At 40.7% G+C, this 19,256-nt stretch overlaps 1 protein-coding gene across 1 annotated transcript in view; it reads left to right on the top strand.

Moving 5' to 3' along the window:
• The window catches only part of LOC145359772 (dynein axonemal heavy chain 11-like), a 375,870-nt gene that overhangs the window by 17,089 nt on the left and 339,525 nt on the right, over window positions 1-19,256 (top strand). The window contains exons 4-8 of the mRNA XM_080214554.1: window positions 1,125-1,314; window positions 1,485-1,584; window positions 4,169-4,380; window positions 13,431-13,664; window positions 15,190-15,357. Coding sequence (XP_080070680.1) covers window positions 1,125-1,314; window positions 1,485-1,584; window positions 4,169-4,380; window positions 13,431-13,664; window positions 15,190-15,357 — 904 coding nt within the window. The remainder of the gene's footprint in view (window positions 1-1,124; window positions 1,315-1,484; window positions 1,585-4,168; window positions 4,381-13,430; window positions 13,665-15,189; window positions 15,358-19,256) is intronic.

Raw genomic sequence — 19,256 nt, 5'->3', positions numbered from 1 at the left:
TTTCAATTGTAATTAAAAAACAAGTTAAATACTTTTGTCATCTTTCCTCCTTCCATTTATACTACTTTAATTTTACTTATACATTTCTCTTACTGTAAATGATCCTAATCATTTTCTCCCTTATTTTTAACTTTATGTATCTGAATATGTTTTCTTCTATTCATAGAATCATAGAATTCCTACAGTGCAGGAAGAGGGTTTTTGGCCCATCGAGCCTGTATCAACAAAAATCTCACCCAGCCCCTATCTCCGTAACTCATGTTTACCCTGCAAATCCCCCTGGCGCCAAGGGGCAATTGAATATGGTCAACCCAGCTAACCTACTCATCTTTGGACTGTGGGAGGAAACCAGAACACCAGGAGGAAACCCACACAGACATAGGGAGAATGTGTAGACCCCGCACAGACAGTGACCCAAGTCTAGAATCTGGGACCCTGGTGCTATGAGTCGGCAGTGTTAACCACTGTGTCACCCAAATTCCTGCTCTCCCCTTGGTTCTGTTGTTTCATTTGGAGTTGGGAGCTATTTAAGAAATTTGGCCTTCTGGCTAAAGAAGAATATTTTCCAGAGGTTAATTTCTCAATCACCAAGTGTCGAAAGTAATTGTGTAATAAATGTAGAACATCAGAAAAATTGTAAAGCTACTGAAAGTTATGAAATTCACTTGCTGACAGTTAACAGACAACAGTAACCAAAACAGAGAATTCTGGAAACAGTCATCAGGTCAGGCAGTATCTGTGAAGAGAACAAACAAGCTAATATTTCAGGCTTTTGCTCTGTCAGAGCTGAAAGGTATTGGCGATGAACTGCATTTAAAAAGGATCGGAACAAGAGGGATGGGAAGATAACACAAACACAGGAAAAAGGGTGGATGGCTGGCAAAGCGCTCAAGTGTAAAACGGAAAATGATTGAATGGCAGAAGTGATGTAAACATGCAAAGATAGGCAGAATGAGAAAAATCAAATAATTAATTAACATAGCCAAGACAGAATGTGTTTAATCATTCTGTGCTATTTTGGATTTCCTTTTATTGATTAAAGTGCAGTTTCAATTCATAATATTATTGAATAGAAGATATATTATTTGGACATTTCTGTCTCAATCCTGCTTTGTGCACTTTAGGCTTGATCATTATGACCGGTTAATAGTTCATCCAATTGAATCCATGGTAATCAAATGGACTCACCAAATTCGGGATGTATTGAGGAAGGATTCTTCTGAACCGTTGCTGCAAGGGTTAAATCCAGGTCCAAAGACAGAATTGGATTTCTGGAAGGCAAGGAAAGACAACTTGCTGTGCATTTATGAACAAGTAGGTGGAGTAAAGGCTGGTATGCCACAGTACTAATTGATTCTTTCTTTACTTTGAACTTTTAGTCAGCATCATTAATTGGAGAAAGTTTACAGCTTCTGTTGTCATTGTTTATTAATATATGCAGGAAATTCATCTTAATTTAATCTGCTGCATTCTTCTTCTTCTAGTTTCAGAGCCCAGTTGTTCGAAAAATGGCCAAAATTCTAGAAGCAACAGAAAGCAGCTATTTTCCCACTTTCAAACAATGTTTACAGGATGTTGTAGGTGGTAGGTACTGCTCTTACATTTTGCAAGTAATGTTTGTGGAATATTTTCTCGTGCAAATATGATCAGTAGTTAGTACCAGATAAATCTGATTGCTACTCTAATGTCTACAGAAGATTAAAACCTGTTGACTACCTGTTTAGACAAAATAATGTGAACTGAGCTACATCAAACTTGCTTGTGATGCTGCAACTTATTCTGACAATTCAGCCTGTTATATGAAATATTTACAAGGGTCTACTGTTCATTTCATTCAAATTTATATATCATGATAAATATAGTGATAACTACACTTTACAAAACAAATGGTGTTTCAAAAATTAGTCACAGGTGACTTATTTTATGGATTTGGCATATTCATAATTACTAACATTTATGGGTGCCTACAATGATTCATCAATTTGTTCCCATGACAAAGTTGAAGCATATTTGAAAATTAATACACTGTTATTTGATTTCCAGTGATTTTGCATGCAGTGAAGTGGAGAAATGGATTCCCACTTTTCTGCCTTGGATTTCTTCAGCCTTGTCTTCAATTTTGTTTGTATTTCTCAGCATTGTTAGTTCTTTCCATTAGCTATTTTTGATTCCCCTCCATATACATCTGCTTTTTCCTTTTGACTGGGAGATGATGGGTATTAAGGTACAATATGACGACAAAAGATCAATTAATCAAAGCTGAGAGACTGGTCAGAAGTGTGCTCGGGTCATTAAGTCTAGAGGTAACGAGAAGGGATGAGAAGTTGAACAGCACATGAACTGAGGCAGTGGTGCTGTCAGGCGATGTTGTGTAGGTGGAACCTTGCAATCATGGTAATGGGAAGAAATGTGGTAGGAAGCTCAGTTGAACCCTGGTTGCGAACAGTCTGGTTCGGCCTAGGGAAGTTGCCAGGGAGATGAAATCTGTAACCCAGGAATGCAGATTGTAGCAGGGACCAAAGACAATTAATTCAGTATTCCCAAAAATTATTTGATAGTTCAGAATTTGAGCATTGCTGGAAATTTGTTTTGTTGAAGCCTTTCATCTTGTACTCAATCTAGACATTGGCAATAACGTAACGTAGGGAAAATCAATAATTTATACTGTATGAGAGTGCTGATTGGTTGGCAAGTAGACTCAGATTTGAAAAGACATTGCCATAGAGAATGCACCTGTTTATGGTGACTGACAGCTAACTGCCAAGCAGTGTTCGAAATTTAAAGCGGGCAGTTTGACACTGATTTGTCAACGTATTGCCCTGAGTAATGAACCAGCGAATGTCTGTTTCTTAATTTGTGTTTCAGCTTAACATTATTGTCATTAGACTAGTAATCCAGAAGCTCAGGGTAATGCTCTGGGGACCCGGGTTTAAATCCCACCATGGCAGATGGTGAAATTTGAATTCAGCAAAAAACAAATTTGGAATGAAAAGTCTAATAACAACAATGAAAGCATTGACAATCATCAGGAAAAACTCATCTGGTTTACTAGTGTGCTTTAGAGAAGGAAATCTGCCATCCTTACCTGGTCTGACCTATGTTTGACTCCAGATCCACAGCAATGTGGTTGAGTCTTAATTGCCCCCTGAAATGGCCTAGCAGCCACACTGTTCGAGGTCAATTAGGGATGGGCAACAAATGCTTGCCTTTTCAGAGACACCCAAATCCCATGAATGGATTTTTTAAAAAGTGGCAGTGAGGTAGATAGTGTACAGGTCAAAACTAGTGCCATGTTTATTGATGTTGCCAAGGGACAGCATGTGGATTGGAAATAGTAAGGGGCCAAGGATGGATCCTTGGTGGACACCAGATGCAGGAGCAGAAAGAGAAGCTATTCCGAGTGATTCTCTGATAAAATCATTAAATGTGGAATCAGGTGAACGTTGCCCATCCTGCTGGACTCCCTTCTAATTTTCACACAGGTATTAGCAATTAGATGACCCACAGTTTGGTGGTGATTTGTATTAAAGCGCTAAAGTGCATTCTCTGTTTTCTTTGGACCCAAACTCTCTTTTATTTCCCTTTTTTTTAACCCTTCTCTGCTGTTGGTTTAACATACTGTCAAAAAGAAGAAATCTGAAAAAAGCAGAACTAAAAGCAACAGAGCATTATTTTTTTCTTTTTTTCTGCCCCCGGCTCATGGAGACACAGATGGATAAACATACTTGAGCAGCCTCCTTTTTAAGGGAAATACTCTATAAATCTCACATCAGTGATACATTTGAAATTTGCTGCCTTGTTTTTCTAATTATTTGAGTAAATGTGACTGAACAAAATTTGCTAGGAGGTAAAGAAAAATGTCCCATTGGTAGAGCTGACTGAAAAGTATTGATCCGTCCAGGGAAACATGTTTGGACTGCACAATCTAACTTCAGCCCAAAGCTATGGGTAAAAATACCATGGCTTAGCACAGGTCAGAGCCTTCAAATAAAAGCTTTAGTGAAGGCATTGAAAAATGCAAAAGGCAATTCAGTAGACACATTTATTCAATGTCTTGCAAAATATGCATTTTAACATTTTGTTTGAACCTTTATTGGAGTGATTTCTTTTCCCCCATGCATCAGGATCATGTATTAACGGGAATTTTTAATGTTGTAATTTTATTAAGCGCTGGTGGAAGCCCAAGACATCGACCTCCATCTCAGACCACTGCTACCCCATATTAAAATTATGCAAGAGAGTGAACTTGTGGAGATTCTTGTCTTAATTCCAGCACTCTTTCATACCATCTGCCTCATCTGGAGCCACTCCAAATATTATTGCATTCCAATTCGCATCATAGTTCTCCTGCAGGAATTTGGCAATTTGTTGATTGAAAAGGTAATTTCAAATAAGCGTCAAATTAACTTAGAGTTTTCAATAAGCAAAGTGATGGTGTTTAGCAGTGGGTAACTACCTGTTATTAGGGAACTATTATTCAGTAAGATGTGGTAGACATTTGACTGTCGTCGTTAACAGCAATAGGTAATTTCACCAAGTCAGAAGGATTTAATCAAGTTACAAACAGTTAAAAAGAAAGAAGTCGATTATCTACCGTGAATAAACAGCTAAGCAGTCTTGGCTTTCCGAACTTGAAATACAAGATTAAATGCGAAATCAAATATAGTATCACAAATCTTTTATAATGATATATCCTATGACCTTATTGATTTTTCTGATGAACTTTGAAGTAAAGAAGGCATTTTTAGGAACACTCTGCTTTTATTGTCATGTTTTATATCACAAATCTCAACTTACTGTCTGTGTTTGGTCTGCGTGGGTTTCCACCGGATGCTTCGGTTTCCTCCCACAGTCCAAAAGACATGCTGGTTTGGTGCATTGACCATGCTAAATTCTCCCGCAGTGTACCTGAACAGGTGTCGGAGTGTGGCAACTAGGGGATTTTAACAGTAACTTTATTGCAGTGAAAGTTTTTTTCATAAAAGCAAAATACTGCAGATGCTGGAGATCTGAAATAAAAGCAAAAACAGCTGGAAAAACCCAGTAAGTCATGTTCCAGTCATGTCGCAACTTTATGGAACCTTAGTTTGGCTGCACTTGGAATATAGTGTTCAAATCTGTTCGCCACACCGCCAGAAGGATGTGGAGGCTTTGGAGAGAGTACAGAAAAGATTTACCAGGATGTTGCCTGGTATGGAGGGCATTAGCTATGAGGAGAGGTTGGAAAAGCTTGGTTCGTTCTCACTGGAATGACGGAAGTTGAGGGGCGACCTAATAGAAGTCTACAAGATTGAGAGGCATGGATGGAAGAAGCTTTTTCCGAAGGTGGAAGAGTCAATTACTAGGGGGCATAGGTTTAAAGGAGATGTACAAGGAAAGTTTTTTATACAGAGAGTGGTGAGTGCCTGGTACTCATTGTCAGGGGAGGTAGTGGAAGCAGATAGTATAGTGACTTTTAAGGGGGCATTTTGACAAATACATGAATAGGATAGGAATGGAGGCATATGGTCCCCGGAAAGGCAGGGGGTTTTAGTTAAGTCAGGTAGCATGGTCAGTGCAGACTTGGAGGGCCTATTCCTGTGCTGTAATTTTTTTTGTTCTTTGTTCTTTCTTGGTCTGGCAACATCTATGGAGAAAGAGCTCTGGAGGACATTCATATGGACTTGAAACATCAACTCTGTTTCTCTCTCCACAGATGCTGCCAGACTTGTAAGCTTTTTCCAGCATTTTCTGTTTTTATTTTTTTTCAGTTGTTAGCAGTAGAAATATGTTTAAAAATAATAGTCATTATTCAAATCAAAATATTTTTACTATCGTTGTGGTACATGTGGGTGCCGGCGACGTAAGCAAAATGCGGACTGAGGATCTGGGGAGGGAGTATGAAAAGCTGGGAATGGAATTAAAAAGTAGAACCGACAAGGTGGTCATCTCTGGGCTACTGCCTGAACCGAGACGGGCGTAGGGTTGACAGGATTAAGGAAGTGAATGGGTGGCTCAGGGATTGGTGTAGGAGGAATGGGTTTGAATTTATGGGGCATTGGCACCAGTATTGGGGTAGGTGGAACCTGTTCGGGCGGGATGGGGTTGGTCTGAACCGTGCTGGGACCAGAGTGCTGGCGAATCGAGTAAAGAGGACTGTAGACAGGGCTTTAAACTAATTAGTGGGGGGGGAGGGTGCGAGGGTAGGTGATGTTACGAGGTCTAAAGTTAAGGAGAGGGTACAGGTAAGGGAAGAGGCCGAGGATGCCCCAATAATAGAGGGAGTAGGGGGCGTGAGTATGGTTGGTGGCGTTCTGGCAAATAGGGTCCAGGTGAAGGCTGGGATGAAAGCGCTTTATCTGAATGCACGAAGCATTCGGAATAAAGTGGATGAGCTGGTGGCGCAGATCGACACAAATGGATATGATCTGGTGGCCATTACAGAGACGTGGCTGCAGGGTGACAGGGACTGGGAGCTGAATGTACAGGGCTATCAAGTGTTTAGGAAGGATAGGCAGGAGGGAAAAGGGGGGGGTGTAGCTCTGCTGATTAAGGATAGCATCACAGTGGTAGCAAGGGATGATATCGGAGCCAAGGAGCAGAACGTGGAATCGTTGTGGGTAGAGATTAGGAACAGCAAAGGGAGGAAGACGCTGGTGGGTGTCGTCTATAGGCCCCTGAATAATGATCTGGAGGTGGGGCGGGCTGTTAACGCGCAAATAAGTGCGGCGTGCAGGAATGGGAAGGCCGTAGTTATGGGGGATTTCAATCTGCATATTGATTGGTTGACCCATGTTGGACGCGGTGGGCTCGAGGAGGAGTTCTTGGAATGCTGCCGGGATAGTTTCCTGGAACAGTGTGTGTTGGAGCCGACGAGGGAGCGAGCTATCTTGGATCTGGTGTTATGTAATGAGGCGGGTAGAATTAGGGACCTTGCGGTGAATGATCCTCTTGGGGAGAGTGATCATTGTATGGTGGAGTTTCTGGTGCAGATGGAGGAGGAGAAAGTGGGTTCCCGGACACGCGTACTTTGTTTGAATAGAGGGGAGTACGGTAGGATGAGAGAAGAATTGGCGAATGTGGACTGGGGGAGTGCGTTGGAGGGAGGGTCTGCTGAGGAGCAGTGGAGGATCTTTAAGGAGATCTTTCTTGGTGCTCAGCGGAAATTTATTCCGATGGTCAAAAAGGACCGTAGGAGGAGAGGTAATAAGCCGTGGATAACGAAGGAGGTGAAGGAAGGTGTTAAATTAAAAGCGGAGGAATTTAGAGTAGCTAAGAGTAGTGGGCGAGAAGAGGATTGGGAGAGGTTTAAATGTCAACAAAGATTGACAAAGAAGTTGATAAAGAAGGGTAGGAGAAACTATGAAGCTGGGCTAGCGCTTAATATAAAAAAGGATAGCAAGAGTTTCTATAAATATATAAAAAGGAAGAGGCTGGCTAGGGTGAACATTGGTCCTTTAGAGGATGAGAAAGGGGACCTAGTGGTAGGGGATGGGGATATGGCTAAGGTATTGAATAACTTTTTTGTTTCTGTCTTCACGGAGGAGGACGTGAATAATTTGCCGGGTGTTAGCGATGGAAAGGTGGTAGGACTGGAGGGTCTTAATGACATTACTGTTACTAGAGAGGCGGTGCTCGACAGACTGGAGGAGCTGATTGTGGACAAGTCCCCAGGACCGGATGGAATGCATCCGAGGGTTCTGAAAGAAATGGCAGAGGTGATAGTGGATGCCTTGGTGGTTATTTTCCAGAAGTCGCTGGATTCCGGGGAAGTGCCGGATGATTGGAAAACGGCTAATGTTACGCCGTTGTTTAAGAAGGGTGCCAGGCAAAAGGCAGGGAATTATAGGCTGGTTAGTTTAACGTCTGTGGTAGGTAAAATGTTAGAGTCTGTCATTAAGGAGGAAATTGCGAGGCATCTTGAAGGGAATTGCTTGATAGAGCAGACGCAGCACGGTTTCATGAAAGGGAAGTCGTGTCTGACAAATTTACTGGAGTTCTATGAGGATGTGTCTAGGGCAGTGGATAGAGGAGAGCCGGTGGATGTGGTCTTTCTAGATTTTCAGAAGGCGTTTGACAAAGTACCTCACAAGAGGTTATTGCAGAAGGTCGAGGGACATGGAGTTGGGGGTAGGGTGTTAGCGTGGATAGAGGATTGGTTGTCAAATAGGAGGCAGAGAGTGGGGGTCAACGGGTGCTATTCGGATTTGCGGATGGTGACTAGTGGAGTGCCCCAGGGGTCGGTGCTGGGGCCTCAGCTATTTACCATTTATATAGATGATCTGGAGGAGGGAACCGAGTGTAGGGTGTCGAAATTTGCTGATGACACCAAGATTGGTGGAACGGCAAATTGTGCGGAGGGTGTGGAGAGTCTGCAGAAGGATCTAGATAGGCTGGGCGAATGGGCCAGGAAATGGCAAATGGAATTTAATGTTGGCAAGTGTGAGGTGGTCCACTTTGGTAGGAATAATGGTAGGAAGGATTATTACTTACGTGGCGAAAAACTGCAGCAGGCGATGGTGCAGAGGGACCTCGGGGCTCTTGTGCATGAGTCGCAAAAACCCAGCTTGCAGGTGCAGCAGGTGGTCAGGAAGGCGAATGGGATGCTGGCCTTTATAGCGAGGGGGATTGAATATAAAAGTAGGGAGGTCTTGCTGCAGCTGTATAGCGCATTGGTGAGGCCGCAGCTGGAGTACTGTGTGCAGTTTTGGGCGCCGCACCTGCGCAAAGATATTTTGGCCTTGGAGGGAGTGCAGAGGAGGTTTACTAGGCTGATGCTGGAGTTGAGGGGGTTGAGCTATGAGGAGAGGCTGAATAAACTAGGCTTGTACTCGTTAGAGTTTAGAAGAATGAGGGGAGATCTCATTGAGACATATATGATGATGAATGGGATGGATAGGATAGAGGTGGAGAGACTCTTCCCACTCAGAAAGGACAGTAGGACTAGGGGGCACAGCCTCAAGATAAAGGGGGGGCGGTTTAGAACGGAGTTGAGGAGGAACTTCTTCACAAAGGGTGGTGAATCTCTGGAATTCTCTGCCCGTTGAAGTGGTGGAGGCTGCCTCGCTAAATATTTTTAAGACGCGGGTTGATGAGTTTTTGATAAGAGAGGGGATTAAGGGTTATGGGGAGAGGGCGGGAAAGTGGAACTGAGCCACGACAGATCAGCCATGATCTTATTGAATGGCAGGGCAGGCTCGAAGGGCTAGATGGCCTACTCCTGCTCCTATTTCTTATGTTCTATCTAGCAATGGTCTGAACTAATCTATATAATAGTAATATTGAGTTTAATGACACATTTCTCCCTACATATTTTTAAAAGCTGCCAATTTTTATTCCCCTCCTTCCTTTGCCATTGGTGCTAACTCTTGCTAGGATGTGATACTAGTTGTGAGTGCTGGTTAATGTTCTACTTTATCTACCTTGACAACCATGTGGAAGTATATTTCGGAATCAAATACCCTCAAAATTGAGCGTTTGGCTCATTTACTTTCTGTAGCTCAGGTCTGTTTGAAGTCCACACAATGTGCCTTATCTAAGATTAGTTAGAATCATGGGACCGTACAGTGCAGAAGGAGGCCATTTGGCCCATCAAGCCTCCACTGACCACAATTCCACCCAGGCCCAATCTTCATAGCTCCATGCGTTTTCCCTGACACTAAGAGGTAATTTAGCATGGACAATCCATCTAACCTGCACACCTCTGTTCTCCTTTGACCTTTGACCTGTTACCAAACCAACACAACAAAGGCTTTGTAGATGGATGTGGCAAATTGAGATGGGAATTAATTAAAACTATTAAGATGGTGATCCAGTAATGCCTCTGCCAGGTTTATTCTCATAATATATTTGCATTTACCATTTAAGATCATTTTGAATGATCAGTTGTCAGTGTAAGTTCCCCTATTATAGCTGACATGTTAAAATCAACATTTTCCAAACTTTGAAAACTTTTCAATCACTAAAGATCAATGAGTGGAGGAATACTTTCAGCTTGGGCTGTTCTATTGCCATGACAACCTTCAGAAGAGGATTAATTCTTAGATGTCAGTGCTGAAATTCTGTTGCAAACACGTAAAAAAAAATCCTGTGCATTGTTTTAGAATAGGGATAATTAAACACTATTGGATAATTAGATATTATAATGGCTTGAATAGGTACATTTTCCATGTTAAACATACCTTCTGTTGACTCCCACTCACCAGATTGCTTGGTCAAATCCTTGAAGTATCCTTCAAGTGTATTTCTGCTGAGAATACCTCTTTCCTGAAATGCGTGATTCAGACGAGAATAAACTCATGCACAGCTCTTGCATTAAAAGAGTTCCATACTCTGATCTAATTTTGACTAAAGTCACAATGCACATATGCCTTAAAACTTAGCCACTTTTAAAATGGTGTCAGCCAAAATGAATATATTTTCCTTCTATTTCTATTACTTTGAATATTACGTTAACAGAATCAGCACTGTTCTCAGTCCCTTCATGAAAATCCTGTTCCTCCTAGTGGGGATTTAGTAGATAACATTTATTTTGCAAGTTATTGAATAACAATAGTTCCTTTTATATTGTCATTTTATTCCATTATAACTTAGCTACTATATGCTCATGCATATATATGTTAGTTTCCGGAATGTACCACAGATAGGGTATTAAGCAACAGTGAATAAGTCTGCAGCACATGGTATGATCTGAGAAATAAAAGCTTCAGCATTTCAGTCTGAAAGCGTGACTAGTTTGAGTTGCATATAAGCAAGGTATAACAGACAGCAGTTGGCTCTGATAAAACCCAAACATTTTAAATGGCTAAGACCCAAATCGACCCAAATTAGTGCATCCCACTGCTGCAACAATGAACGCACAGCCACAGCCCTGGGTGAATTGGGAGATTATGTCCTAGAGGCACTTGTGAAGTTTAAACAAAGCACACATTGAAATTTTATAGCTTTTGAAAAGGCAGTAGTGAAGAGTTACAGTCTTTTGTTAGTAGGAGAGAAAGATTTGATCTGTTTAATGGCTAGGAGATCAGTGACGAAACGGTTAAAATCCCAAAGTCTTGAGAAATTCAGCATGCGTTGCCAGCCAAAGTCAAACCAGCATATCCATTAATAGGAATTTCAAAGCCTGAGGCAGGAATCAGGTGAGCCTGTTGAAAATTCCTTGAGATTTCGGAATGAGTAAGCAAATGCGAATTCAAAGAAATGGTTGAATGGCTGGTAGATCAACTCGTTTGGAGCTCTGCACAGCCTGATGCACAAATTGTGATTGGAAAAGATAAGCTCGTAACATCACAGTCTGTGGATATTGCCAGAGCACATGAAGGCACAAGTGAACCGATAAGAAGATACTGACCACCCAAACGGCTAGTTTTTAGTAAAGAAAAGGGAACAGCCACAAAAGAACGCACACTGGATAGAAAAGAAGATGTGCAAGAACTGTGGATGACTCGTGAGTTCACAGAAGGAAGTGTCCTACATGTGGACCAAATCGCAGAACTTATGAAAAGCCAAATCTCTGGGATAAAAAATGTACAAAAAGAGGATGGTAAATGAGTTATCAGAGGCAGGGCTGTAGGGATAAATGAGAAAGAGAAGAAATAAAAACTTTCATACCTTGGAAGATGATAATTAGTTTGAGGATGCAATAGATTTAAAAACCTACAACTTTATGAAATGCTAGGATGCAACATTTTCCAGAGAAAAGAAATGCACACAGCAATTCATGGTGGCACAGTGGTTAGCACTGCTGCCTCAGCACCAGGGACCTAAGTTAACCAGGCCTTGGATGACTGTGTGGAGTTTGCACATTCTTCTATGTCTGCGTGTTTCCTCTGGGTAGTCTGGTTTCCTCCCAAAGTGATTGTCAAATTCCAGCACCTAACAGTAGATTGGGTAAATTCCATCATTTTAAGAGAGAAGCCAAATGAATGACTATGATTTTGCTAGATTCCAGAGATTGTAATCGGACTGTAGAGGAATTGCTACCCTGTTCCAACCTTGGAGGGGCAGATCACACCATAATGTAATAAGCAAAACGTCAACACAACTGAGAAGACTACTGCATAGCTATACCTTAGTTCCAATAATGAGAACAAATAACTTGAATTACAACAGATTGCAAGCTTGGGGTTATAGAAGGACTTTGAACGCTGACTTCCCGATGAGCAGAATTCCAGTCCTAGTTGAGAATGCTCTTGTATGCTAGTGTATTGAGTTATCAGATACTTCTTCCAGCTTTGAGCTGATGGGTGAATTTGACCTGGAGGTAATGGACCAAGAAGTGGAAGAAACAAATCTACCTTCTGGTAAAATGAGTTTCTCTGTTGTGAAGAAAACACGCTTTGAAAATGCAAATAGTGGCAGCATCAGCTGAGACAAGTGGAAATACATAATTCATGCTTTCAGAGAGAATTCTATCACCAGTGAGTAGATTTTGAAGCCAAACAAGACTGAGTCCCACAGGGGTTCCTGTGGAGTTAGCAATCCTGCGAAGTCACCTGAAGCTCTGCAATCAAAGGCTCCAGTTGAAGCTATACCCACAGGCACTGAGAAACAAGCAGAGCAATAAATACCAAATACACAAGGTGGGGGCATAACATCCTACCATCCAAACAATAATGTTTTGGAGAAAAGAACACAGACCATAAAAGACTCTTTGTGTGTTCAGTTAATTACATGAGTCAATTGTTAATCGTCTTTCATTTAGACATATTAAAAAGCTTAACAATTAGAACAATTATATGAACGGGACTGAGAGCAGTCTGGATTCTGTTTACGAGATGTTCTAAGTAATGTAAATAGAAGCAAAGTATACACATTTTGACTGATACCATTTTAAAAGTGACTATAATATTTAAAATAAATAATATATTATTCCAATAGGATATAGGAACTATATGTGCATGCATTTGTAGACATAAGTGTGCAGAAAGACACTTTACTCACAATTGCATTGAAGTCAGGGTAGTGAGCAACACTACCAGTCTGCATCACATAGTGTGATCTGAAAAATATACTGAAGTAGAGCTGCAGCATTTGAGTCCAAAGTAATGCCTGTTTTGAACTTCTGGGCACCACAAAAATTAAGTGTTTAACATAGGAGAATTGCAATTTAGCAATGTGACGCAAGTGTTCATTTTTATGTAATCGCCTTTAGCTTAATGATAAAAACTGGGCAGAATGGAAACATCTGGCCTGTTTCCATGCTTTAATCCTCTATGACTCTTAAGTCACAAATGTTACATCATATTTAAAATACAACTTCCAAAATTGATTCAGATCCAAATATAATCGGTTACAAGCAAAGCCTTTGCCTTCCAAAAAGACACAATTTTGTCGAAGTTGATAAGGCAGACCACTTGATAATATGATAGTGAGATGATCAGGTCTATTATTTTTTACATGGGTATTCATATTTAACATTAATTTCTATTGTGAATGTGCTCCCTTTTTAGGCCACGGATTCTTTGTCACCAGAGGAACTTCTGAAAGAGGAGATTGAGGAGTCCCTGGAGCGTGTGCAGATATCTGTGAAAATTTTCAGAGTTTATAAAGACTGCTTCTTGAAGCACAAAGAGAAGTTAGCAAGCTATTACACAAACTTGGACGATTGCATCCTCTGGGACTTCCCGTTATCAATGGTTTTCACACGGTTTGACAGGTTTTTTAACCGTCTGCTACAACTTGAGGTAAATATTACCAACTTTATGTTCAATGATTACTTTTAACAATAGTAAACAATAGTAAATATGTGATATTGCAGGCTTTACTAGTGGGTAACAATGGCTACAGATTCACCTTGATGCCTAATTAAAAACCTTTCCTCTATAGACAGTTTGCGTTTCTACAACTTGACTTGCTTGCCGGGATTTTCCTGAGACAGAGTGAGTCCTGATTTTGGGACCATATGAGGGATCTGGGCCCATGCAAGATGGTTTGTTGGACCACTGCGGCAACCTTCCTGGCAGCAGCTAATTGTGTGTTTGCTGTCAAACTCACTGTCCAATTAAGGACACTGTCTGGCTTTCTACTTGGCAAACACAATAAGAAGTCTCACAACACCAGGTTAAAGTCCAACAGGTTTATTTGGTAGTAAACACCACTAGCTTTCGGAGCGCTGCTCCTTCGTCACGTGATGCACCCAGGCTCCTGGTCTACTACTTGGGGGCTGGAGAAATCTTGCCACCTGTTACATTTTTAGCACGTTTTTGGATCAACGTTTTGTCATTAGAAATTTCTACGTTCACATTTATAATGAATGCTGCCTGTGTATGTGAATCACTCCAGAAATTACTCAAAGTATTCTGAATGTTTTTTCTTTAGGCTTTAAACAGAATTGAAGGAACATATTTTGTGATATGATTAAAAAAATGAATTCATTAATTTATGCTTTGTGTGCTTAGTGCCTGCGTTACATTTTTATTTCAAGGCCTCAGATACTTCTAAAAGCCAAGATCTGGATTTTTGACCGGGAGCAGGAATTGGGCATGGGAGCCAGTTTTCAGGTCCCCCAACTCCACCTGGCACTTAAAAGCTTTAAAAATCTTAGTGGATATGCCTTAAGTCAGGCGTATCAATTTAATTCTGAAAATGTCACAGCTGCCTAACCATGGATAGCCTCTCCAGACTTTTGCCAGTGGTCGAGGTTGTGGGTCAACAGACATTATGCCTGATCCATTGGTGTGTCCCCCTCCACTCTTAACTCCCCTTCTGAACCCATCAAGAATGCTGAATATGGATTACACTGATGTGACTGGCCAATGTTGCTGACTGAGAAACTGAGCTTTCAAGTATTTGTAAAACTCCATTGGAATCTGTTTTGGCCTTTTGCAGTTCATTCATAAACTTCTGAATAAATTCAAATAAAATTTGTTAGTGACAACATGTTAAATCTAGTGACTAATTTACTAGTGCTGAGAGAGTAGGATGTAAGCTAAGCTGTGGATGGTGAAGCTTAATGTTTAAAATGGGACATATTTAATCTTTTTTAGCATGGAATAATTTCAGGAAAAAATTCATGAAGAATACTCAGTTTTACATTTGTTTATGTTAATGCCTTCTCACAAATATATTTTCTGGCTCACGTATAGAAGTGTATACTTGAAAGTGCATACACATGCACACAAACTTGTTAACTGATGAGCATTTTCTGAAGTGACTGATGGCAGTCTGTTTAGCCTGAAATGTTTGTGATGCTGTTTCTTTTTACTACAGGACTTGTTTATGACTATGCTGGAATTCCAAAAACTGGAAAAGCTGGAGTTTGGTGGCATAAAGGGGAAAATGCTAAGTGAACAAATTTCTGAAATGAACAATGAATTCTTGGAATGCTGCAAGGTTTTCAAGGAAAGCACCTATAATCCTCTGGATTATGAAAGCATGGTAAAGACAATTCTTTGTCCTTCATCAGATTTATGTACAAAGTGAAACTTTAATCTTTGATATGTTATGGCCCTGAAATTCCTTGTAGATTTCTCTGCGCTACCACCATAATTTTGAGATTGGTAAGGCAAAATCCTTGGAGAAGTGACTGGGGTTGCTTTGGAGTAGTAGACAGGAAAACCTCCAAAGAATGTTTTGTGGTCTACGGTTTCAAATTTTAAGAGATGTCATGCCAAATTTTAAGAGATGGGATTTTCGCAGTGACTTCATTGCAGTGATAATGTAAGCCTACTTGTGACACTAACAGATAAACTTCAGACTATTAGTTTTTTTAGAAAGTTGATTTATTTTGGCTATTCTCCAATTTCTTACCTAACTTTACTTTCTATTTGCACAAAGTAAAATCAGACTAGGAAGTGATACCTGGAGTCTTACCATCCACGTGTCTTTCTTGGCTCTGTTTTCTGTCAATTCCTTCCTTAATAAGTACAGAAGTAAACTTTTCTATCTCTGCTTTTTGGATGGTTGCATGAATATGATGAAGATAGTTTCCCTGATAAAATTGTAATTGATGTGCTTGATGAATCTCTGCACTATATATTGGCTCATGTTGCAGATGTTCCCTAAGATGCTTGAAAGGATGTAGAAGCATAGAAGTTCAAATCGGTAGCAACCCTTACAGCCACTGGCAATGATCTTTGTGTGGTTGAGATGCCTGCAGTTTAGTTTGCATCAGGTAGCAGAATTATATTGTTGTCTCCCCATCGAACCTCAACTTACAATGAAAATGATCTGAAAGGAGCTCCCCAAATAAGTGTAGTCCTGCCATGAATTGAATGTTGCGCCTATTTCCATTTTAGAACAATTAGCATTGAGTTGTTTGTTGAAATGACACACCAGTTCAAATTGGGATTTGGGAATGTGCATGTGGGTCCAAATTCCTGCCCGATTGTCCATTTTAGCTCAGTGTATATTTGAACTCTGGGTATTGTATTTGCACAGGAACAGATGAATATAAATGCCTGGAATTTGCTCAATGGGGTCATTATATGGCATATTTGAATAGTTAGGTATTTTCCTGTAGCCTTCAGCTTAAAATGTTTTTTTTGCCCTGTATTTCTTACACTGCAAGTTGATGTGAGTTCTTGGTGTTCAGAATAAGGCATTCAGGGGCCTTTTAGAACCAAAATAAATATCGGGTGGTATTCTCTGATCTCATTCGCCTTGCTGCCAGCAAGAATGGAGAACATGGTGCTCAGCCAAGACTCCATTCACTGCAGTAGCACCAGTGAATCCCAGCTGTGGGTGAGGTCGGAGGTTTATCTCCTTAATCCCAATGAAACCTAATGATTAAGAAATAAGCAGACAATGGACTGAGGAGGAGGGTAAGTTAGTGCATGTGAGTGAATTACAGAAAGAAAAAGAGGAAAAAATTGAATTAAGAGACAAAGAGGGAGATAGAATGGAAAAACTTTTTTATTCAAAATTCTACTTGTTTAAAACCTCCAGTATTAATTCACTATCTTAAGGAATGAGATGCCACACTGTTTATCATTCACTTTGAAGGTTAAAAAAAGTCCTCTTTGTATCCTCTTTAGCCACAGGCAAGGTACCAGAGGATTGGAGAGTAGCTGACGTGGTCATTCTATTTAAGAAGGACAGAAGAGACAATCCAGGAAATTACAGGCCTGTGAGCCTTCCATCAGTGATGGAGAAATTACTGGAGAAGATTCTTAGGGACAAGATGTACTCGCATCTGGAAGAGAGTAGGCTTATTAGCGAAAGGCAGCATGGTTTTGTGAAGGAGACAAACTTGATTGAGTTCTTGAGGAAATGAAAGAAAGATTAAACAAGGCAGGGCAGTAGATATTGTATACATGGACTTTAGTAAAGCCTTATGGCAGGCTGATATAGAAGGTGAGGTCATGTGGGATCTGAGGTGAACTAATAAGATGGATACCAAATTGTGGCTTGGGTAGAAAACAGAGAAGCAGTGGAAGGATACTTTTCTAACTGGAGGTCTGTGACAAGCAGCTTTTCCACAAGAATCAGTGCTGGGGCCTCTGTTGTTTGTAATATGCTACAAATGATTTGGAGGAACATGTAGGTGGTCTGATTAGTAAATTTGCAGATGGTACAAAAACTGGTGGAGTAACGTATAGTGAAGAGGATTGTCAGAGGATACAGCAGGATATAAATTGGCTGGAGAACCGAAAGATGTCAGATGGAAGTTAACACGGACAAATGTGAGGCGATGCAATTTGAAAGGTCTACTGCAGAAGGAAAGCTTATAGTAAATGGTAGACTGCTTAGAAATATTAGCATACAGAGGGATGTAAGCGTGCAGGTTAACAGTTCCCTGAAGTTTGCAACTCAGGTGGACAAAGTGGTCAAGAAGGCATATGGCACGTTGGCCTTCATTAGTCAGGTGTTAAATATAGGAATTGGAAAATCATGTTGCAGCTGTATAAGACTTTTGTTAAGCCACATTTGGAGTATTGATACAATTCTGGTTGCCACACTACTGGAAGTATGTTGATGCATTGAAAAGGGTGCAGAAGAGATTGACCAGGGTGCTGCCTGGTTTGGAGGATACAGATATAAAGAAAGATTGAACAAACTTGGATTGTTTTCATCGGAACGTTGGAGATAAAGGGAGACCTGATAGAGGTTTACAAGATTATGACAGGCATGGATAGAGTGGATAGTCAGTCTTTTTTCCAGGGTTGAGGGGTCAATTACTTGGGGGCATAGGTTGAAAGTGAGAGGGGGAAAATTTAAAAGAGATGTAAGGGACAAGTTTTTCACACAGCGAGGGTGGGAATGCGCTGTAGGAGGACATGGTGGAAGCAGATTCTATAATAGTGTTCAAGAGACATCTGTATAGATACATAAATAGACAGGGAATAGATGTAGATGCAAGAAAATATTAGACTAGAGAGACATCTCTGTGTCAGCACAGATTTGGAGGGCAAAGGACCTGTTCCTGTGCTCCACTATTCTTGTTCTCTTTGTTCTTTGTTAACGTTGAGATAATTTTGCAAAGCCAAAGGTGGAGTCATGGAGTATTTCTTTCTCGCCGCAAGTTTCTTGTCGATGTGCATATTAATAACAGCATGGTCATTCAGATGCTGTTTTGATTTGATTTATTATTTCACGTTTATTGGAATATAGAAAAAAGTATTGTTTCTTATGCACTACACACTCAAAACATATTGTACAGAGAGTACATAGGATAAAAGGAAAGGAGAGGGTGCAGAATATAATGTTGCAGTTACAGTTAGAGTGAAGAAAAAGATTAGTTTAATATATGATAGGTCCATTCAAAAACCTGATGGCAGCAGGAAAGATGCTCTTCTTGAATAAGTTGGCCCATGTTGTCAGACTTTATATCTTTTTCCCGATGAAAGAAGATGAAAGCGAGTATGTTCCATATGCGTGGGGTCCTTGCTTATGCTGGCTGCTTTCCTGAGACAGTGGGAAGTGTAGACAGTGTCACTGGATGGGAGGCTGGATTGCGTGTTGGATTGGGCCACGTTCACAACCCTTGGTAGTTTCTTGCAGTTTTGGTTAGAGCAGGAGTCACACCAAGCTGTGATACATCTGGAAAGGATGCTTTCTACCTTGCATCTGTAAAAATTGGTGAGTTGTAGTCAACATGCTAAGTTTGTTTAGCCTTCTGAGAAAGTAGAGGCATTGGTGGATTTTAACTATAGTGTCAGCGTGTAGGGAACAGGACAGGATGTTGGTGATTTGGACACCTAGAAACTTGAAGATGTCAACCATTTGCACTTCATCACCATCAATGTACACGGGGCATGTCTTCCACTTACACTCCCTGAAGTTGATTACTATGTCATTTTACTGACACTGAGGGAATTGGTTCAAGGTAGGAAACT

Source organism: Carcharhinus amblyrhynchos, chromosome 2, assembly GCF_965287045.1.
Source record: "Carcharhinus amblyrhynchos chromosome 2, sCarAmb.v2.hapA, whole genome shotgun sequence".
NCBI lineage: Eukaryota > Metazoa > Chordata > Chondrichthyes > Carcharhiniformes > Carcharhinidae > Carcharhinus > Carcharhinus amblyrhynchos.
This window is presented reverse-complemented; position numbering and strand designations above follow the sequence as displayed.